The sequence below is a fragment of the Xenopus laevis genome, chromosome 9_10L, assembly GCF_017654675.1.
Source record: "Xenopus laevis strain J_2021 chromosome 9_10L, Xenopus_laevis_v10.1, whole genome shotgun sequence".
NCBI classification, from domain to species: domain Eukaryota; kingdom Metazoa; phylum Chordata; class Amphibia; order Anura; family Pipidae; genus Xenopus; species Xenopus laevis.
In genome coordinates, this window is record NC_054387.1 from 124,190,692 (window position 1) to 124,214,676 (window position 23,985).

The 23,985-nt window shown below is 34.1% G+C and overlaps 1 protein-coding gene across 1 annotated transcript; it reads left to right on the top strand.

Moving 5' to 3' along the window:
• The first annotated feature begins 2,750 nt into the window (after positions 1-2,750).
• On the top strand, positions 2,751-4,697 carry LOC121397981 (olfactory receptor 6B1-like). Its single transcript, XM_041576305.1, has 2 exons — positions 2,751-2,935; positions 3,644-4,697. Exons 1-2 carry the CDS (start codon positions 2,751-2,753, stop codon positions 4,635-4,637), a joined length of 1,179 nt encoding a protein of 392 aa, XP_041432239.1. The 3' UTR covers positions 4,638-4,697.
• Positions 4,698-23,985: the final 19,288 nt, after the last annotated feature.

Here is a 23,985-nt window from a genome sequence, read left to right on the forward strand (position 1 = left end):
GGGTTCTAGGTCTCCATCAATATTACTCTGGCTTAGACCAGTTGTCTAGACAGTTGTGCAAGAATCCCCTGAAACTGTTTTTATTATTTTTCTAATAGCTGTTGAAACACTAGATTTCACACTTTTGCCTCTCCTCTTCCAAAGTTCTCCTTGTGCAACTAGAACCCTCTTCCATACCACCATGCTCTGGCCTTAGAACAGAGGCATTTCACAAAAAAGGGGCATTTGAGTCAAGAATTTCAACTTATAATGCTCTCTGGCTCAGGGACGCTGCACCAATGAGGCGAGTTGAAACACTCGCCTCAGGCTGCTGCGCCCCCTGGTTGCCATGGGCTCCTAATAATAAGAGCCGAATTTCCATTTTTCAACCCACAAATTCGGCTTTTCTAGTGCAGAGAGTGCAATCGCGACGTGGACAGCCCCTGGCCCCCTCCGGCACTGAAAAGGTCAGTGCCGTGGGGAGGGTTGGGGGGCGGCAGAAGGAAGGCCGCCTCAGACGGCAAAATGGCTAGGATCGGCCCTGCTCTGGCTGATTTGTAAAACATTTTGGCTACTGTAGACTAAGCAACCGTAGTGACAGATTCATTTTTCGAACAGGAGGAAGAGTGATGACACTTGCTGGTGATGGACAAGAATCAGTGGCTTATATTATGGTGGCTTGAAAGCCACCAAGGGAAAGAAAAAAGGCAACTATGGAAAACAGGGCACATTCTCCATGTGTGATATTGGTACACAGAGTAAAGCAATAAAGAGATTGCAAATACTGTATAATGTATGTTCTGAATGGCTGACTGACACTAGTCCTGCTCTTCTGGAAAGCAGGAGAACCTCTTCCAGCTCTGATCTTCACTGATGGCCTTACCAATATGGAATATTCTCAGTTCATAGATCAGATTAGGAATTGGCAAGTTACAGACTAGGGAGAGGCACTATGGTAATGGGGGACAGCAGTGCAGGCAGCAACAATCCAAGTCAAAAAGAAAGATGGTAAAATACTCCAGGTGGATAATCTATAAAAGGCTTGAGCAGGATCTGACAGACCAGAAGCCAGTTAGGACAAAACATAAAGAGGACACTGTTCCTCCACCCATGCTTCGTTAGGAAATTAGGAAATGGATATCTGTTAAAGCAATGTCCATGAGTGAATACACAAAAGTGTGCCATCAAATTTAGATCAGAATGGAATCAGAACATGGACTGTGAGGAGAGAGCTTAGAGGTGAAGCTTTGTCAGGGAGAGTTACAGAGGGATGAGATTGATGACTGGAAACCAATAGAAATGAAAAGGGAAGTCAGTATCAGTGGGTTCAAATATGGAATTCAGCAGGTGGTAGAAGACTCACAGAAGGAGGACAACTGATGTGAGGAACCAGTGATAAAAGGAGGAGACCTTGTTCTGACCAATCGTATGATGTACCTCCCTGTATTTTGGGAAGGAAGTGCTCCCTTGCAGATCTGCAGTTGGAAGAGAGAAAGCTCTGAGGAGTAGAAGAAAGAAAGAGAAAAAGGCACATGCATCAAAATACACTCCTTGTACTTACCATACAGTTGTGCTTGTGCTGCTCGGCCCTTTCTGCCTTCTGCTCCAAATCAAGCTCTGCTGCCCCTATGGACGAGGGATAACCCGGGAGCTACCAGAAGCACTGGTATAAAGAGAGACTAATCTATAGCAGGGGTCCCCAACCTTTTTTTACCCATGAGTCATATTGGAAAGTAAAAACTGTTGTGGCGCCACACAAGCAATAAAAAAATCCTGGGGGATGCCAATTAAGGGCTGTGATAGGCTAATTAATAGCCCCATGCGGCTGCTAGCCTGCAGGAGGCCCTGTTAGAGTAAACCTTCATGCCTCACTTTTTTTCAAAATGGGCACTTACTATGAAGTTTACATATAAAAATCAAGAGATGGATGTCCATTCTCTCCTTATCTATGCACTTTGACTCTTAAATCCAGGCCCCTAAAGGGTTAGAAATAGTGTTAAGGTGTGGCAGCCAATGGCACCGAGCAGAACATATGTCAATATATGGGAGAATTTAGCTCTAAATGAAGCTTTTTAAATCAAATTCCTAAAACAGGTGTATTAAACATGACATTATAGCATCCATTTTAGTTGTTTGTATTCCCGGAGAATAATCCTCATCAGATGCTGCCCAAGGGACTTACCCTGTTATGTGTAAACACATTTCTCTCCCTGTAGACTGACTGCAATTTGATTGGACCCTTGGTATTTCTAATCAAGCCTGCCTTAATTAATGATCAGAAGCCACTTCATAAGCAATAAGACACACATAAAAGTGCCACATCTCAATCTGCACAATCACCACCTGCAAGACATAGCCATTACCTGCAAGAGATATTCACCACTTGCAAAAGATATCCATACCCAACACAAAGAAATATCCTTATCCACTACCTACAAGAAATTTTTAATACCCACCACCTTCAAGAAATATTAATACCCACCACCTGCAAGAAATTTCCATATCCACCACGTGCAAGAAATATCCATATCCACTACCTACAAGAAATATTAATACCCACCACCTGCAAGAAATATTAATACCCACCACCTGCAAGAAATATTAATACCCACCACCTGCAAGAAATATTAATACCCACCACCTGCAAGAAATATTAATACCCACCACCTGCAAGAAATATTAATACCCACCACCTGCAAGAAATATTAATACCCACCACCTGCAAGAAATATTAATACCCACCACATGCAAGAAATATTAATACCCACCACATGCAAGAAATTTCCATACCCACCACCTACAAGAAATATCCATACTCATCACCTACAAGAAATTTCCATACCCACCACCTGCAAGAAATATCAATATCCACTACCTACAAGAGATATCCATTGCAGAAAGAAACGTATTTATCTGGTACAACTGGTGACGGCACTTTAAGGTCATTCATTTTGTGGTAAGATGATGCGGCAATTATAACCAATAATGAGAACTGCTACTATCAGTAAAAGGTTACAGTAAAGGGTGAGGTTTAGCATTTTTTATTGTTGCATATCCACCATTTAAAGAAATCTTGAAGGTAAAATGGTATATACAAACATAAATACACACACACACATATATATATGCCGTACCTTACATGGTTACAGTTTTAGACTGCTAATACCAGGCTCTTGGAGACACAGCTCTCACCTAATCTCACCTATCAGACAGACATCATGAGGCTGATCTGATAGATTCTATGACCAGTAAAAAGTTGTCAGCAGATGCTCCTGTATTTATCATGCAAGGTGTTCCCTTTGGAATCTTTAAGATACTGGAGAAAAGATTTTGAAAATGTTGGAAAAAAATTTCAGAAACAGTGTCAGACTGGGGTACAAGGAGCCAATCGGAGAACCTGGCCAACGTCAACTTTTGATAAATCGACACTATAGCTATAGGCTCCATGTAGGGGGTGTTTTAATATGATCTAATAAACAACATTTTTACTTATAGAGCATGCATCTAGAACATTTTTTTTAACAAATTGATAAATCTGCCCTATATGCTTCATTGAACCAATAAACCAACACCCCTATACTTACTGAATAAATAGGTATGTAATATATTATTGTGAGTAAGAAGGGCTAATAACTTCATCATTTGCAATTACTTTTCCATGTAGGTTTTATTTAGGAAAACAATACAACATGGCTGACTTTATCAGTCTAATCGAAGCAAGGGCTCAGAACCAGACACCTATAGGTGAGGTTGTCATTCTTGGATTCCAGACCCTTCACGGCTACCGGGTCGGACTCTTTGTGACTTTCTTTGCCATTTACATGTTGACTTTATCTGGGAACCTGATCGTCATGTTACTGATGTTATTGTCTAGGCTCTTATATTCTCCAATGTACTTTTTCCTTAGCAACCTTTCGTTGTCTGAAATCTTGCTCACCACAAATATTACTCCACTTATGTTGCACGTATTACTCAACAATGGAGTTGTGATGTCCATATCTGGCTGCCTCGTGCAGCTTCAACTCTTTGGCACCTTTGTCGCAACAGAAAGCCTCCTACTTACAGTGATGTCCTATGACCGATATTTAGCAATCTGCCGTCCATTACATTATGCCTCCATCATGGACTACTGGTCTTGTGTCTACTTATCTATCTCTTGCTGGGCTCTTGCTACTCTAATCAGTTCAATTTCAGTTGGGTTTACATCCACTCTATATTTATGTGGCTCAAATATCATTGACCACTTCTTCTGTGATTTTACTCCTCTGTTAAAATTATCCTGCTCCGACACATCTATGGTTGAGCTGGAGGTTTCGTTGCTTTCCACAACACCCACCATCTTTCCATTTCTCTTTATAATTATTACATATTGCTGCATCATAAAGTCTATCATGAGGATGCCATCGCTCAAGGGCAAAGAAAAAGCCTTCTCTACCTGTAGCTCTCACCTGGGTGTAGTCTCCACCTATTACATGACAATAATCGTGGTGTATGTGGTGCCTACCAAAGGTCATTCGAAGACAGCGGACAAGGTTGTCTCATTGCTATACACCATGCTTACACCATTATTAAATCCCATCATATACTCTCTGAGGAATCAAGAGATTAAAGCTGCTCTCGGTGGGTTATTTAAAAGGAAAGATACAATGAAAATTTGAAATTAACATTTCAAAGGGGGGGAGGCAGAAAGAAAAGACAAGATCCTCAGTTTAAGGACAGAGACGATCTCAGATTCAGGGAGATTAGTCACCCAGCGACAAATCTTCTCTTCTTCAGGGCGACTAATCTCCCACAGACTGCCTCCCGCTGGCTAGAATGTAAATCGCCAGCGGGAGACAGTTTGGGGAGATTAGAAGAAGAAGAAGAAGAGGAGATTTGTTGCTGGGTGACTAATCTCCTGTCTCTGCCCTAAAGGATAAGGAAATGGCTCTTAACTATGGTGCACACAGTGGCTCGCGAGTAACATGTTGTTCCCCAACACCTTGGATGTTGCTCCCAGTGGCCTCAAAGCAGGTGATTATTTTTGAATTCCTGGTTTGAAGGCAAATTTTTGTTGCATAAATACCAAATGTACTGACAAACAGAACCTCCTGTAGGCTGCCAGTCCACACAGGGGCTACCAATAGCCCTTATTTGGCACTTCCCATGAACTGTTTCATGCATGTTGCTCCCCATCCCCACGCCCAGGGCCACAGTACTGGGACAGGAAGAATATGGTGGCACAGAACTTACTCGAATAGTACCCCAGACCATTGATTCTATAGCAAAGAGGAGCCCTTAAAGGAGAACTAAACCCTAAAAATGAATGTGGCTAAAAATGCCATTTTATGTAATGAACTTATTGCACGAGGCTAAAGTTTCAGCTTGTCAATAGCAGCAATGATCCAGGACTTCAAACTTGTCACAGGGGGTCACCATCTTGGAAAGTGTCTGTGACACTCACATGCTCAGTGGGCTCTGATGTAATTCTCATGTACTTACAAATTGTTGTAGACAATATTTTGTTAATTTAAAGTGGACTGTATCTACGGCAAAATGTGGTCACACCTCACTACATTTTGCAAGACAAAAGATAATTTATAAACTATTATACATAATTTGTTGACAAAAGGTACTTTTGTGGTCGCAAAATACAATTAAGTTAAATAATTTATTTCATCCCAACAAAAAGCATTTTTTGAACACAAAATATAAATAACGAAAATACTTTTGTCTTCAACACAATAATTCCGTAGTCAAAAAATGAATGACAACTTTGATTCTGTGAATACAAAGATGATTGTGTTATTACAAAATTAATTTTGTCATCACAAAAATGTATTTAACCAAGAAATTTTTTTAGTATTGTTTTTCTGGTCATATTTTTTAGTCAAGCAATGAATTTTCAGATCACAAAATATGGGCTCATTTACTAGGATAGAATTGTGTGTAAAGTACAAAATATTGCCGCAATGTACCATGTTTTTTTAATTCACAATGAGATGTTCTTATGCAGCATTCTAACCAAAAGAGTTAACAATACTTGGATTTAAAACTGTATATTTATATTGCATCGATGGGCAAAGATTTGGGCAGGGTATTTGGGCAGCACTGAGCACTAACTCCCCACAGTAGAATGTTGTTCACCTGCCCAAAGCCATTGACCCCATTCTGAAGAACTAATACAATGATCAATTCATTAGAAACAAAGTAATTGTTTTACTTACAAAATGAATCTTGTCCGTCCAGAATAATTTCTAGACATAAACATTTGTGATATTAAAAAATAACATTTTGTTAGAAAAAAATGTTTTTTAGATACAAAAAATTATTTATGATTTTGGAGGAATGTAATATTGGGCACTAATGGGAAAATTGTTTGTTAACCATTTGCACCTTACTTGACATTATGAAAGCAATTGCAAAGTGTATAGTTTGTGAAAGTGCGCAGTGTATGTAATAGGAAGACATGGAATCCACTATTTTATGATTCAGCTGAATCCTTTGTGAAAGATTTGTCTCAATACTGAACCTGAACCCTAATTTTCATATGTAAATTAGGGAAAAAAGGGGGAGAAGAACCACGTGGCTAAAAAAAACGTTCTTGTTTGCGTGATGAAAAGCCATGTGATTTTTTTTGGATTCAAATTTAGTTCGGCCAGACACTTGTGGGCAGATTTATCAAAGATCGAATTTCAAATTGATGTGAAATTTTTTTTACTGTAATAAATTCAAATATACTCACAACTCGAATGGTAGAATATTTAAGAAAAGAAATTTGCTAATATTCGATTGAATAGTCCCGATCCGAAAATTCTTATCGAGTTTTCCCTCCGAAAAACACTCGAATGTCAGAAAGGCAATTAAAATATTCAAATGGTTCAACGGACCTCTGCCATTGACTTGTAGGTTTTAGGTGGTGAATATTCGAACTAGAACTATTTCGATGGTCGAGGTGTGATAAATCTCACATTCTAGTTTACCTTCGAATTGGGGGATTAAAATTTGTAAATTTTGACACCAAAAAACAATTCCAAAATTCAAATTTGAATTTACTTTCGATCCTTAATAAATCTGCCCCTTGGATTCAGCCTAATGCTAATCCTGCTGAAAAAGGCTGAATCTTGGCTGAATCCTAAACCAAATCCCTGGTATGTCATAAAACTTCTTAATGAAAAAGTTGTTACATTTGCTCCAAAAGTTTACGCCACCTTCAAGCGGGTTTTAAAAGTAGAGAAGAACAATACCAGAGGGCATCTTGGATTGAACATAGGAAATGCTGTTGATGAACCGTAGTGACAATGAGATCCTTGGTCACATTGAGACAATAACAGGGACCCAAGCATGATTTACATACTGTATTTGCAAATTCCCAAATATATTTCATTACTCCATCTCCACCAACCATTTGCACGAAAGAGGCCAAAACACAACAATGGTTGGCGGAAGTATACATAACAATTTGCTGACAAATCCATTATTCAGCTAAATGTCAACATAAAAAGAGAAAGAAGTGATGTAGAAAATGAGAAATAAAACATCTTATTAAACCCTCTTCTTGCACAGGCAACAGCACACAAAATAGTAGCTCCGCTATACACAATGCCAAGCATCAGCTAAAATGGCATAAAGACTCTGGCACTGGAGTGGTAGAAATGCTTTCTTTGGTGAACAAGTCTGGGTTTGGTTCATGGGGAAAAAATGCTACCTGCCGGAATAAGTAGAGTCAACTGTAAAGTTTTCTGGAGGAGGAATAAAAGTCTGGGGCTGTTTCATTGTGCACCAGAGAAAGTAAACCTTAATGTTACAGCATACAATGATAGTTTTGATAATTATGTGTTTGGTTTGTGGTGATACTTGACTGGCCTTTACCAAGTTAAAAGCTCAACTCAACTAAACACTTTGAAACTTGGCTGGCATTCACCAAGCCTTAAACTCAACCTGACTAAACACATTGGCTGGCCTTTACCAAGCCTTAAACTCAATTTAACACTTTGAAACTTGGCTGGCCTTCACAAAGACTTAATGGCAACCCAATTAAACACCTTGAAACTTGGCTGGCCTTCACCAAGCCTTAAACTCAAACCAACTAAACACCTTGAAACTTGGCTGGCCTTCACCAAGCCTTACGCTCAACCCAACTAAAAACTTTGAAACTTGGGTGGCCTTCACCGAGCCTTAAGCTCAATCCAACTAAACACCTTGAAACTTGACTGGCCTTCACCAAGCCTTAAGCTCAACCCAACTAAAAACTTTGAAACTTGGCTGGCCTTCACAAAGCCTTAAGCTCAACCCAACTAAACACATTGAAACTTGGCTGACCTTCACAAAGCCTTACGCTCAACCCATCTAAACACCTTGGAATTAACAGGAACACTAACCTCACCAAAATTTGAGCCAGGTATATAGGACTTTCTAAACCAGGCTTTTTATGTACCCAAATTCAAATCTTTAACAATAGACACAAAGTGCATGAAAGGGTGTATAGTTTGAAAAATGGGCGCAAACAATGGTTTCTCTCTCAATGGTTCAAACATCTAGGTTTCACAGAATAATTTGGTCCAAAATAAACTGCTCTTGCAAAGCTCATACTCATAGTTTCATATTCTTTTGTTTTCAGTCTGAAACAAGGATGTGTCAAAAAGCCTTTGTTATGGGCTTGGATATGATCAGAATATTCCATAGCTGTGAACCCTTTAATTATTACATTAACTTAAAGGGCAGTGATGAAAACAATACAATTCTGCCTCATCCACTTTCAGTTGAGCAATCATGCAAAAGGGTTGAATTAGCACATGGGTCTCCATGTGAGCAGTAACGCCACACCAAGGCTTCAACCTTTGTTACTGACCATTCACACACCTTTCATATCTCACTGAATCACACGACCTTCTATGATTTGCACAGACTTTATGCTCTTCTGCTACCTAGGCATATAATATTTGCATACAAAGCAATGGAAATTCTCAAAGATAGCAGGCCTCAAAGAGCAGACACAGGTTCATCACACATAAATCATTTGCCCCAAACTTTACATCTGTCAGGTGCTAAGAATACAAGGGCAAAATATCGGACTTGGAAAATGATGGAATTGCCCCAATATTGAATATTGGTGCAATTCCATCATTTTCTAAGTCCAACTATCATTTTGGTAGTCTTGATAAATGAAGCCAAGCAGCACAGAGTTTGGGGTTTACAGCTTCAAAATAGACTCATGCTCATCTAGCAAAGATTAATTGTAAGAGGAATTATTATATTTATTAGGCTTAGAGGTCTATTGTCTATACTCCACAACACTACAGAAACAGAACTAATATGTGCATCTAAAGTCTCTACCACAAACAAACACACGCACACTTGGGTCAATTTAATCAGAAGCCAATTAACCTGCCTATATGTTTTTGGAGTGTGGGAGGAAACCGGAGTGCCCGGAGAAAACCCACGCAAGCACGGAGAGAACATAAAAACTCTTTGCAGATAGTGCCCTGGTCAGAAAGAAACCAAGGATCCCAGTGCTGCAAGACAGAAGTGATAACCACTCTGCCACCGTGCTGCCCACAAGGTATACTGCAAGGTATACACGGGATATGGAATGGTAAACAAATTAACAAAAGAACCAAATTAACAAAAGAACAGGGAGATTACTACATTAGCAGAAACGCATGAAGGAAAAAAGAAAACAGAATTAAAGAAACAGACCAAGAGGTAGACAAAAGACTGATAGGATTAAAAGAAAAAAGGAGTAACAGAGAGAAAGAGTAAAGAATGCAGTAATAGAGAGATATAGTATAATATATATATATATATATATATATATATATATATATATATATATATATATATATATATATATATATATATATAAAGTAGTGAATGAAAAAGGAAAGGCAGAATGGCAGGAAAAGAAAGAAAGAATATAAAGTGAGAGAAAGTATAAATAAGAAAAATAATAGATGGATAGAAAATTATATAAAGCAGGAAGGAACAGCTTAATCAGGAATTAGAAATAAAGAATTTAGAAATAAAGAAAGATGTATGAACGAGTGAATAAATGAAGGAATGGCCAAATCAGAACTTAAGGGAGTGAAGATGTATGAAGTAGTGAAAGAAAGAAAGAAAGAAAGACGAAAGGAAGGAAGGAAACGTTGTAGTAAGGAAGAAGAAGGTAAAAAAAATGAAAAGGTGAAAGAAAGAAAAAAAGATAGATGTATGACGTAGTGAATGAAAGTGAATAGAATATAGTGTGAAAGAAAAAGAAAGAAAGAAAGAAAGAAAGAAAGAAGGAATAGAAAGTGAGAGAATGTTGAAAATAAAAGTGAGAGAAATGAAAAGGAAAGAAAGAGTGTAAAAGAGAGAAAAGGGAACAGCAAAATCAGGAATTAAGGGACAGGAAAATACAAAGAAAGATGTATGAAGTAGTGAATGAAAGAAAGATAAAAGGAATGGCCAAATCAGAAATTAACAAAGAAAAAATAGAAAGAAATATATAGGAAGTAGTGAAAGAAAGAAAGAATGAAAGAAAGAAAGAAAGAAAGAGAAAGAAAGAAAGAAAGAAAGAAAGAAAGAAAGAAAGAAAGAAAGAAAGAAAGAAAGAAAGAAAGAAATGTTGTGGTAAGGAAGGTAGGTAAAAATAAAAATAAGTAATGGAAAGGAGAAAGAAAGAAAGAAAGAAAGAAAGAAAGAAAGAAAGAAAGAAAGAAAGAAAGAAAGAAAGAAAGAAAGAAATATAGAGTGAGAGAAAGTAGAAAAGAAAAATGAAAGGGATGAATACAGAGAAGATAAGAAAGGGAACAGAAGAGAGAATATAAAGTGAGAAGAGAGAGAAGAATATAAAGTCAAAGAAAGAGAAAGTGAATGCAATATAGTATAATAGATGAAGAAAGAAAGTAAGAAAGAGTAGGTAAAAAAATATATAAATAAGTAACGAAAGGTGAATGAAAAAAGACATATGAAGTAGTGAAAGAAGGAAAGAAGTAATGGCAGAAAAAGAAGAAAGAAAGAAAAAAGGAAGGAAAAAACAAGAAAAATAATGAGATCAATAGAGAAATAAAGAAAGAAACAAAGAAGGATGGAAGGAAGAAACAAAGCATTGTAGTAAGGAAGAGGAAGGTAAAACAATATAAATAAGTAATGAAAAGATGAATGAATGAAAAAAGACATATGAAGTAGTGAAAGAAGGAAAAAAGTAATGTCAGAAAAAGAAAAAAAGAAAGAGAGAAAAAAGGAAGGAAAAAACAAGAAAAATAATGATATCAATAGAGACATAAAGAAAGAAACAAAGAAGGATGGAAGGAAGAATGCGTTATAGTAAGAAAGAGGAAGGTAAAACAATATAAATAAGTAATGAAAAGGAGAAAGAAAGAAAGAAAGAAAGAAAGAAAGAAAGAAAGAAAGAAAGAAAGAAAGAAAGAAAGAAAGAAAGAAAGAAAGAAAGAAAGAAGAAAGAAAGAAAGATGTATGAAGTAGTGAATGAAAGAAGCAATGGCAGAAAATAATGAAAGAAAGAATATAAAGTGAGAGATTATAGAAAATAAAAGTGAGAGAAATGAATAGAGAAGATAAAGAAAGGGAACAGAAGAGAGAATATAAAATTAGATTGAGGAATATAAACTCAATGAAAGAGAAAGTGAATGAAGAAAGACAGAAGGAAGGAAACGTTATAGTAAGGAAGAGGAAGGTAGAAAATATAAATAAGTAATGAAAAGGTGAAAGAAAGAAAGAGTTATGAAGAAAGAAAGGAATGCCAGAAAAAGAAAGAAAGAAATTTAGAAAGAAAGAAAATAAAGTGAGAGAAAGAAATAAAAGTGAGAGAAATGAATACAGAGAAGATAAAGACAGGGAACAGAAGAGAGATTATAAAGTGAGATAGAGGAATATAAAGTCAAGGAAAGAGAAAGTGAATGGAATATAGTGTGAAAGAGAAAGAAAGAAAGAAAGAAAGAAAGAAAGAAAGAAAGAAAGAAAGAAAGAAAGAAAGAAAGAAAGAAAGTTGAGAGAAAGTAGAAAATAAAAGTGAGAGAAATGAAATGAAAAGAAAGAGAGTAAAAGAAATATATGTAAAAAAGAGAAAAGTAAACAGATGAATAGAGAAATATTTAAAGCAGAAAGAAACAGCAAAATTAGGAATTAAGGGAGAGGAAAATAAAAAGAAGGATTTTTGAAGTAGAGAAAGAAGGAAATAAAGAATATAAAGTGAGAGAATGAAGAAAATAGAAGAAATTAATACAGAGAAGATAAAGAAAGGAAACACAAGAGAGAATACAAAACGAGAGAGAGGAATATAAAGTCAAAGAAAGAGAAAGTGAATGGAATATAGTGTGAAACAAGAAGAAAGGAAGAAAACAAAAGAAAGAAAAGGTGTAAAATAGATGTGTAAAAAAAAAGGAATTAGATGAATAGAGAAATATATGAGGCAGAAAGGAATGGCAAAATCAAAAATTAAGGGAGAGAAAATAGAAAGAAAGATGTATGAAGTAGTGGAAAGAAAAGAAAGAAAGAAAGAAAAAAAAGAAAGAAAGAAAGAAAGAAACATTGTAGTAAGGAAGATGATGGTAAAAAATATAAATAAGTAATGAAAGGATAAATGAAACAAAGAAAGATGTATGAAGTAGTGAATGAAAGAAGGAAAGAAGAAATGGCAGAAAAAGAAAGAAAGAAAGAAAGAAAGAAAGAGAAAATGTTGAAAAAAAAGAGGAAAATTATAAAATCAATAGAAAATTAAGAAAGAAACAAAGAAGGATGGAAGAAAGGAAGGAAGGAAGGAGGACAGGAAGGAAATGTTGTAGCAAGGAAGAGGAAGGTAAACAAATATAAATAAGTAATGAAAAGATGAAAGAAAGATGAATGAAGTAGTGAGTGAAAAAAGGAAAGAAGGAATGGCAGAAAATAATGAAAGAAAGAATATCAAGTGAGAGAAAGTAGAAAATAAAAGTGAGAGATATTAATACAGAGAAGATAAAGAAAGGGAACAGAAAAGGGAATATAAAGTGAGTGAGAGGAACATAAAGTCATAGAAAGAGAAAGTGAATGGAATATAATGTGAAAGAATGAAAGAAAGAAAGAATATAAAGTGAGAGAAAGTAGAAAATAAAAGTGATAGAAATGAAGACAGAGAAGATAAAGAAAGGGAACAGAAGAGAGAATATAAAGTGAGTGAGAGGAATATAAAGAGAAAGTTAAAGGAAAGAAAGAAAGAAAGAAAGAAAGAAAGAAAGAAAGAAAGAAAGAAAGAAAGAAAGAAAGAAAGAAAGAAAGAAAGAAAGGAGGAATGGCAAAATCTAAGGGAGAGAAAATAGAAAGAAAGATATATGAAGTAGTGAAAGAAAGAAAGATGTATGGAGTGAGAGAAAGTAGAAAATAAAAGTGAGAGAAATTAATACAGAGTAGATAAAGAAAGGGAACAGAAGAGAGAATATAAAGTGAGAGAGAGGAATATAAAGTCAAAAAAACAGAAAGTGAAAGGAATTTAGTGTGAAACAAGAAAAAAGAAAGAATATAAAGTGAGAGAAAGTAGAAAATAAAGGTGAGAGAAATGAATACAGAGAAGATATTTATATTCCTCTCACTCACCTTATATTCTCTCTTCTAAATGACAGAAAGTAGAAAATAAAAGTGAGAGAAATGAATATAGAGAAGATAAAGAAAGGGAATAAAAGAGAGAATATAAGGTGAGTGATAGGAATAAAAAGTCATAGAAAGAGAAAGTGAATGGAATATAATGAGAAAGAAAGAAAGAAAGAATATAAAGTGAGAGAAAGTAGACAATAAAAGTGAGAGAAATGAATACAGAGAAAATAAACTAAGGGTACAGAAGAGAGAATATAAAGTGAGAGAGAGGAATATAGAGTCAAAGAAAGAGAAAGTGAATTGAATATAGTGTGAAAGAAAGAACGAAAGAAGGAAAGAAAGAATATAAAGTGAGAGAAAGTAGAAAAATAGTAGAGAAAATGTATGGAATGGAAGAAAGAAAGAATGAAAGAAAGAAAGAAAGAAAGAAAGAAAGAAAGAAAGAAAGAAAGAAAGAAAGAAAGAGAAAAAGAAAGAAAGAATATAAAGTGAGAGAAAGTAGAAAATAAAAGTGAGACAAATTAATACAGAGAAGATAAAGAAAGGGAACAGAAGAGAGAATATAAAGTCAAAGAGAGCAATATAAAGTCAAAGAAAGAGAAAGTAAATGGAATATAGTGTAAAAAAAGAATAACAAAAGAATATAAAGTCATAGAAAGAAAATAAAAGTGAGAGAAATGAATACAGAGAAAATAAACTAAGGGAACAGAAGAGAGAATATAAAGTGAGAGAGAGTCATAAAAAGAGAAAGTGAATGGAATATAGTGTGATAGAAGAAGAAAGAAAGAAAGAAAGAAAGAGAGAAAGAAAGAAAAAAAGAAAGAAAGAAAGAAAGAAAGAAAAAGAAAGAAAGAATATAAAGTGAGAGAAAGTAGAAAATAAAAGTGAGACAAATTAATACAGAGAAGATAAAGAAAGGGAACAGAAGAGAGAATATAAAGTTAAAGAGAGCAATATAAAGTCAAAGAAAGAGAAAGTAAATGGAATATAGTGTAAAAGAAGAATAACAAAAGAATATAAAGTCATAGAAAGAAAATAAAAGTGAGAGAAATGAATACAGAGAAAATAAACTACGGGAACAGAAGAGAGAATATAAAGTGCGAGAGAGGAATATAGAGTCAAAGAAAGAGAAAGTGAATGGAATATTATGAGAAAGAAAGAAAGAAAGAAAGAAAGAAAGAAAGAAAGAAAGAAAGAAAGAAAGAAAGAAAGAAAGAAAGAAAGAAAGAAAGAAAGAAAGAAAGAAAAAGAATATAAAGTGAGAGGAAGTAGAAAATAAAAGTGAGAGAAATTAATACAGAGAAGATAAAGAAAGGGAACAGAAGAGAGAATATAAAGTCAAAGAGAGCAATATAAAGTCAAAGAAAGAGAAAGTAAATGGAATATAGTGTAAAAGAAGAATAACAAAAGAATATAAAGTCATAGAAAGAAAATAAAAGTGAGAGAAATGAATACAGAGAAAATAAACTAAGGGAACAGAAGAGAGAATATAAAGTGTGAGAGAGGAATATAGAGTCAAAGAAAGAGAAAGTGAATGGAATATTATGAGAAAGAAAGAAAGAAAGAAAGAAATAAAGAAAGAAAGAAAGAAAGAAAGAAAGAAAGACAGAAAGAAAGAAAGAAAGAATATAAAGTGAGAGAAAGTAGAAAATAAAAGTGAGAGAAATTAATACAGAGAAGATAAAGAAAGGGAACAGAAGAGAGAATATAAAGTCAAAGAGAGCAATATAAAGTCAAAGAAAGAGAAAGTAAATGGAATATAGTGTAAAAGAAGAATAACAAAAGAATAGAAAGTCATAGAAAGAAAATAAAAGTGAGAGAAATGAATACAGAGAAAATAAACTAAGGGAACAGAAGAGAGAATATAAAGTGCGAGAGAGGAATATAGAGTCAAAGAAAGAGAAAGTGAATGGAATATTATGAGAAAGAAAGAAAGAAAGAAAGAAAGAAAGAAAGAAAGAAAGAAAGAAAGAAAGAAAGAAAGTAAGAAAGAACATAAAGTGAGAGAAAGTAGAAAATAAAAGTGAGAGAAATTAATACAGAGAAGATAAAGAAAGGGAACAGAAGAGAGAATATAAAGTGAAAGAGAGCAATATAAAGTCAAAGAAAGAGAAATTAAATGGAATATAGTGTAAAAGAAGAATAACAAAAGAATATAAAGTCATAGAAAGAAAATAAAAGTGAGAGAAATGAATACAGAGAAAATAAACTAAGGGAACAGAAGAGAGAATATAAAGTGTGAGAGAGGAATATAGAGTCAAAGAAAGAGAAAGTGAATGGAATATTATGAGAAAGAAAGAAAGAAAGAAAGAAAGAAAGAAAGAAAGAAAGAATGAAAGAAAGAAAGAAAGAAAGAAAGAAAGAAAGAAAGAAAGAAAGAAAGAAAGAAAGAAAGAAAGAAAGAAAGAAAGAAAGAAAGAATATAAAGTGAGAGAAAGTAAAAAATAAACATGAGAGAAAGAAAGAAAGAAGGAAGGAAGGAACGAAGGAAGGAAGGAAGGAGGAAGGAAGGAAGAAAAAATTGTAGTAAGGAAGAGGAAGTAAGTATAAATAAGTAATGAAGAAAGATGTATGAAGTAGTGAATGAAAGAAGAAAATAAGGAATGGCAGAAAATAACGAAAGAAAGATTATAAATCAAGAGAAAGTAGAAAATAAAAGTGTGCGAAATGAATACAGAGAAGATAAAGAAAGGGAATAGAAGAGAGAGTATAAGGTGAGTGAAAGAATATAAAGTTATAGAAAGAGAAAGTGAATGGAATATAATGAGAAAGAAAGAAAGAAAGAAAGAAAGAAAGAAAGAAAGAAAGAAAGAAAGAAAGAAAGAAAGAAAGAAAGAAAGAAAGTTAATACAGAGAAAGTAAACTAAGGGAACAGAAGAGAGAATATAAACTGAGAGAGAGGAATATAGAGTCATAAAAAGAGAAAGTGAATGGAATATAGTGTGATAGAAGAAAAAAGAAAGAAAGAAAGAAAGAAAGAAAGAAAGAAAGAAAGAAAGAAAGAAAGAAAGAAAGAAAGAAAGAAAGAAAGAAAGAGAATATAAAGTGACAGAAAGTAGACAATAAAAGTGAGAGAAATGAATACAGAGAAAATAAACTAAGGGAACAGAAGAGAGACTATAAAGTGAGAGAGAGGAATATAGAGTCAAAGAAAGAGAAAGTGAATGGAATATAGTGTGAAAGAAGAATAATGAAAGACTATAAAGTCATAGAAAGAGAAAGCGAATGGAATATAATGAGAAAGAAAGAAAGAATATAAAGTGAGAGAAAGTAGAAAGAAAAAGTGAGAGAAATTAATACAGAGAAAATAAACTAAGGGAACAGAAGAGAGAATATAAAGTGCGAGAGAGGAATATAGAATCAAAGAAAGAGAAAGTGAATGAAATATTATGAGAAAGAAAGAAAGAAAGAAAGAAAGAAAGAAAGAAAGAAAGAAAGAAAGAAAGAAAGAAAGAAAGAAAGAAAGAAAGAAAGAAAGAAAGAAAGAAAGAAAGAAAGAAAGAATATAAAGTGAGGGAAAGTAGAAAATAAAAGTGAGAGAAATGAATACAGAGAAAATAAACTAAGGAAACAGAAGAGAGAATATAAAGTGCAAGAGAGGAATATAGAGTCAAAGAAAAAGAAAGTGAATGGAATATAGTGAGAGAGAAAGAAAGAAAGAAAGAAAGAAAGAAAGAAAGAAAGAAAGAAAGAAAGAAAGAAAGAAAGAAAGAGTAAAAATATATATAAAAGTGAGAGAAATTAATACAGAGAAAATAAACTAAGGGAACAGAAGAGAGAATATAAAGTGAGAGAGAGGAATATAGAGTCAAAGAAAGAGAAAGTGAATGGAATATAGTGTGAAAGAAGAATAATGAAAGACTATAAAGTCATAGAAAGAGAAAGCGAATGGAATATAATGAGAAAGAAAGAAAATATAAAGTGAGAGAAAGTAGAAAAAAAAAGTGAGAGAAATTAATACAGAGAAAATAAACTAAGGGAACAGAAGAGAGAATATAAAGTGCGAGAGAGGAATATAGAATCAAAGAAAGAGAAAGTGAATGAAATATTATGAGAAAGAAAGAAAGAAAGAAAGAAAGAAAGAAAGAAAGAAAGAAAGAAAGAAAGAAAGAAAGAAAGAAAGAAAGAAAGAAAGAAAGAATATAAAGTGAGGGAAAGTAGAAAATAAAAGTGAGAGAAATGAATACAGAGAAAATAAACTAAGGAAACAGAAGAGAGAATATAAAGTGCAAGAGAGGAATATAGAGTCAAAGAAAAAGAAAGTGAATGGAATATAGTGAGAGAGAAAGAAAGAAAGAAAGAAAGAAAGAAAGAAAGAAAGAAAGAAAGAAAGAAAGAAAGAAAGAAAGAAAGAAAGAAAGAAAGAAAGAGTAAAAATATATATAAAAGTGAGAGAAATTAATACAGAGAAAATAAACTAAGGGAACAGAAGAGAGAATATAAAGTGAGAGAGAGGAATATAAAGTCAAAGAAAGAGAAAGTGAATAGAATATAGTGTGAAAGAAAGAAGGAAAGAAGGAAAGAAAGAATATAAAGTAAGAGAAAGTAGAAAATAAAAGTGAGAGAAATGAAAAGACAAGATAGAGTAAAAGAGATATATGTAAAAAAAAGGAAAATAATGAGATGAATTAAGGAATATATAAAGCTGAAAGGAACAGCGTAATCAGGAATAAAGGGAGAGGAAAATTTAAAAAAATTTATGAAATAGAAGAAAGAAACAAAGAAAGAAATAAAGGTAAAATCAAAAATTTAGGGAGAGAAAATATGAAAGAGAAGAAAGAAGGACGGAAGGAAGGAAGGAAACATTGTAGTAAGGAAGAGGAAGGTAAAACATATAAATAAGTAATGAAAAGGAGAAAGAAAGAAAGAAAGAAAGAAAGAAAGAAAGAAAGAAAGAAAGAAAGAAAGAAAGAAAGAAAGAAAGAAAGAAAGAAAGAAAGATGAAGTAGTGACTGAAACAAGGAAAGATGGAATATAAAGTGAGAGAGAGGAATATAAAATCAAAGAAAGAGAAATGGAATGGAATATAATGTGAAAGAAGAAGAACAAAAGAAAAAAATAATATAACTTGAGAGAAAGTAGAATATAAAAATCAGAGAAAATAAAACAAAAGAAAGAGAGTAAAATAGATATATGTAATAAAGAAAGTTAGAATATAAAGTGAGAGAAAGTAGAAGATAAAAGTAAAGTCAAAGAAAGAGAAAGTGAACAGAATATAGTGTGAAAGAAGATTAAAGAAAGAAGGAAAGAAAGAAAGAAAGAAAGAAAGAAAGAAAGAAAGAAAGAAAAAGAATGAGAACATTTTGTAAAAATAGTGGAAAATAATGAGATGAATAGAGAAATATATAAAGCAGAAAGGAACAGCAAAATCAGGAATTTTGGGAGAGAAAATTGAAAGAAACATGTATGAAGTAGTGGATGGAATATAGTGAGAAAGAAAGAAAGAAAGAAAGAAAGAAAGAAAGAAAGAAAGAAAGAAAGAAAGAAAGAAAGAAAGAAAGAAAGAAAGAAAGAATATAAAGTGAGGGAAAGTAGAAAATAAAAGTGAGAGAAATTAATACAGAGAAAATAAACTAAGGAAACAAAAGAGAGAATATAAAGTGCAAGAGAGGAATATAGAGTCAAAGAAAGAGAAAGTGAAGAAAGAAAGAATATAAAGAGAATATAAAGAGAATATAAAGTGAGAGAAAGTAGAAAATAAAAGTGAGAGAAATGAATACAGAGAAGATAAAGAAAGTGAATATAGAGTGAGTGAGAGGAATATAAAGTCATAGAAAGAGAAAGTGAATGGAATAGTGTGAAAGAAGAAGAACAAAAGAAAACATTTTGCAAAAAAAGGAAAATAATATCAATAGAGGAAAGAAAGAAAGAAAGAAAGAAAGAAAGAAAGAAAGAAAGAAAGAAAGAAAGAAAGAAAGAAAGAAAGAAAGAAAGAAAGAAAGAGAAAGAAAGAAGTAATAGAGGAAGGAGGGAAGAAAACATTGTAGTAAGAAACAGGAAGGTAAAAAAAATATAAATAAGAAATGAAGAAAGAAAGGTGTATAAAGTAGTGAATGAAAGAAGGAAATAAGGAATGGCAGAAAATAATGGAAGAACAAAAATAAAGTGAGAGAAAGTAGAATATAAAAGTGAGAGAAATTAATACAGAGAAAATAAACTAAGGGAACAGAAGAGAGAATATAAAGTGAGAGAGAGGAATATAAAGTCAAAGAAAGAGAAAGTGAATAGAATATAGTGTGAAAGAAAGAACGAAAGAAGGAAAGAAAGAATATAAAGTAAGAGAAAGTAGAAAATAAAAGTGAGAGAAATGAAAAGACAAGAAAGAGTAAAAGAGATATATGTAAAAAAAAGGAAAATAATGAGATGAATTAAGGAATATATAAAGCTGAAAGGAACAGCGTAATCAGGAAGAAAGGAAGAAAGAAACAAAGAAAGAAACAAAGGTAAAATCAAAAATTTAGGGAGAGAAAATAGGAACGAGAGGAAAGAAGGATGGAAGGAAGGAAGGAAACGTAGTAAGGAAGAGGAAGGTAAAACATATAAATAAGTAATGAAAAGGAGAAGGAAGGAAGGAAGGAAGGAAGGAAGGAAGGAAGGAAGGAAGAAAAAATTGTAGAAAGGAAGAGGAAGTTAGTATAAATAAGTAATGAAGAAAGATGTATGAAGTAGTGAATGAAAGAAGAAAATAAGGAATGGCAGAAAATAACGAAAGAAATAGATTATAAATCAAGAGAAAGTAGAAAATAAAAGTGTGCGAAATGAATACAGAGAAGATAAAGAAAGGGAATAGAAGAGAGAGTATAAGTCCAATAAATCACTGTTGCTAGTTACCTCAAACAAATGCAAGCAAAACTTCCGATCGAAACCTTGTGATGCACCTCCGCCGTGCGTGCGAACGTATCAATCCACAAAATAAAGTTTTCAAGGAACGATCCAGACTGCAGGATTAACTGCTCAATTAGGTGTTTATTATTCAACACAACATGTTTCGAGTCTCAATGGACTCTTTGTCAAGAAAGGGAATAGAAGAGAGAGTATAAGGTGAGTGAAAGAATATAAAGTTATAGAAAGAGAAAGTGGATGGAATATTATGAGAAAGAAAGAAAGAAAGAAAGAAAGAAAGAAAGAAAGAAAGAAAGAAAGAAAGAAAGAAAGAAAATATAAAGTGAGAGAAAGTAGACAATAAAAGTGAGAGAAATGAATACAGAGAAAATAAACTAAGGGAACAGAAGAGAGAATATAAAGTGAGAGAGAGGAATGTAGAGTCAAAGAAAGAGAAAGTGAATGGAATATTATGAGAAAGAAAGAAAGAAAGAAAGAAAGAAAGAAAGAAAGAAAGAAAGAAAGAAAGAAAGAAAGAAAGAAAGAAAGAAAGAAAGAAAGAAAGAGAACATTTTGTAAAAATAGTGGAAAATAATGAGATGAATAGAGAAATATATAAAGCAGAAAGGAACAGCAAAATCAGGAATTTTGTGAGAGAAAATTGAAAGAAACATGTATGAAGTAGTGGATGGAATATAGTGAGAAAGAAAGAAAGAAAGAAAGAAAGAAAGAAAGAAAGAAAGAAAGAAAGAAAGAAAGAAAGAAAGAAAGAAAGAAAGAAATGCAAAAATGATGTAAAAATTAGAGAAAGTAAATAGAAAGAAAAAAGATAATAGACGTTCATCAAAGAACGTGGAAAATAAAAGAAATTAAGAAAAATTAATCTTAAAAATGCAAAAATAAAGAATGAGAGAAATAAAAGAGTAGTAGAGATATATATGAAAGAGCATTTTAATTTTGAAACACAGTTGTGCGTCTGGAAGAGGTTTAAAAAATGTGAATAAATTGACCAGCAGGAAATGGATAGAAATTTTACCAGGAAAAACCATTTGAACTTTTTGATCCCACCACCCTTCCCTTAACCTGGGTGCATTGACTGACTTCCTCTAGCAGCAGCTTGCCTGTGAGTAGGCTCCATAACTGAGGAATATGGTAGTTGTTAGAAATCCCACCTTCCCAGCCACTCTCCTACTTTTTGTGGAGCAAGAGGGCAGTTAGATTGGATGTGGATGGGTTTCGCGGGGGAAGCTGGGTAGGGGATGCTGAGCATGCTATGCTCCTCTGAAGATTTTTTTTGCAGGGAGGCCGGGCATGTTGTAGTTACTCCACTGTGCATGATAGTGCTATAGTGCTAGTGTATGAACTATATTTACTATTAACCTAGAACACACTGAACATGTGCAATGTTACTGACTCAAAAGATATCCTAACAAAGTAAAACAAAATTAACAGGTGACGTACCCCTTTAATTGAACTGCATTTGCAAGTGTCTAACTTTATAAAATTGACGGATATCATTGGGGAAGTATACACTGGTGAGATGTGCAATATAGCTGCAACGCCACTAGGTGTCACTATCAAGCCCTAATTGAAGCCGCCATCAATGTAAGTGAATAGGTCATGGAGGCTGAGTAACGTAACTGCAGGGACAATGATGGACTGCTAGATTATTTACCCAAGGGCCATTTAGGTTTTTCTGTACCCAGATGGAAAGTACCAGTGGTGATTCCTTTAATTCTTAAAGCAAGCAGGTTTACTGAGCTCAAGCTTGTATTTTATAGAGGAGCCCTAAACCTGCCTGGCATTATTGTGCTAACAGTATGGCTAACACAACACTTTTGGATTTCACAACTTATTTCCTGCACTGGAATGATTCGGTCCTGCATGAAAATTGGTGATTTGCATTGGGGAGTACAGAGTTAGTGGGTACTCAGAGTTGTGCTGAACAGCGATGAGCATTACCACGCCATTGAGTGGAACAGCTTCTCTCTTGTGTCAGTTACTCACAATAACCACCAGATGTCACTCTACTATTGGCACCTGAAGAACGGGTGAACGGGTGGCATTGGATCGGACTGCTCATCCAGTAATATATACTGTAAAGCTGGCCATACATAGGAAGATCTGCTTGTTTTGCGATGTCGCCACACAAGCAAATATCTTCCCGATATGTCCACCATGAGGTGGGTGATATTGGGCTGATCCAATCATGGGCCCTAGGGCCCAAGTTGATCACAATGAGATCAACCGTATCAATGAACTGATGCAGTCCTCTATCCGACGTGATTTTTCAATCCACTGAACAACATTTGGCCGACTTTCAGCTAGATATCGATCGGGAAAGCCCGTTGAAGGGCCTTAAAGGTAGCCATGCCCTGCCTGATCTCGTACAGTGCCTGACCAACGGGCTTGAAGGCGGATACAAGCTAAAACGTTTAAAGGTAAGAGATATTTGACCCACAGTGAACTTGGGCTCAGCAACAGTGATCACAACACTTTGTGAACCTTAGTCTATAGGTATAACCAACTGGATAGAATGTGTTAAAACAAAAGTTTGAGTACCTTAGTTTAAAGGTGCAGCCAACTGGATAAAATATTGTAACACAAAAGTTTGAGTGCCTTAGCTTAAAGGTGCAGCCAACTGGATAAAATATTGTAACACAAAAGTTTGAGTGCCTTAGCCTAAAGGTGCAACCAACTGGATAGAATATTTTAAACTAAAAATTTGTGTCTTACTGTAAAAGTGCAACCAACTGGATAGAATATTTTAAACTAAAACTTTGTGTGTTACCCTAAAGGTGCAACCAACTGGATAGAATATTTTAAAACAAAACTTTGGGGTATACTTATCAAAGAGTGAAGTTAATAATGAAGTTCCGCCACTAGAGTGAAAGTCCGCCACTTCCCATTCATTTCTATGGGGTTTTTAAAGGCGTATTTATCAAAGGGTGAAATTTCACTTTCACCCATCGATAAATACGCCTTTCAAAATCCCATAGAAATGAATGGAGAGCTGCGGAATTTCACTCTAGTGGCGGAACTTCACTCTTTGATAAATTTACCCCTTTGTGTCTTACTCTAAGGGGTATATTTATCAAAGAGTGAAGTTAATAGTGAAGTTCCGCCACTAGAGTGAAATTCCGCCATTCTCCATTCATTTCTATGGGATTTTTATATAGGGTATTTATCAAAGGGTGAACTTTCACTCTTACCCATTGATAAATATGCCTTTTAAAATCCCATAGAAATGAATTGAGAGCTGCGGAATTTCACTCTAGTGGCGGAACTTCACTCTTTGATAAATTTACCCCCATATGTGCAGCCAACTGAAAAGAATATTTTAAACCAAGACTTTGTGTCTTACCCTAAAGCTGCAACCAACTGGATAGAATATTTTAAAAGAAAATGTTGTATCTTACCCTAAAGGTGCAGCCAACTGAATAGAATATTTCAAACCAAAACTTTGTGTCTTACCCTTAAGGTGCAACCAAATGGATAGAACATTTTAAACCAAAGGTTGAGAGGAAAATGGACAATAAGGGAGAGATATCTGATAGACAGAGATGCAAGAGAGAATGAGGAGAGCTCACAGTAAAATAAATTCAGTGCCAGAGAGGAGAATGGGTTTTGCAGATAGAA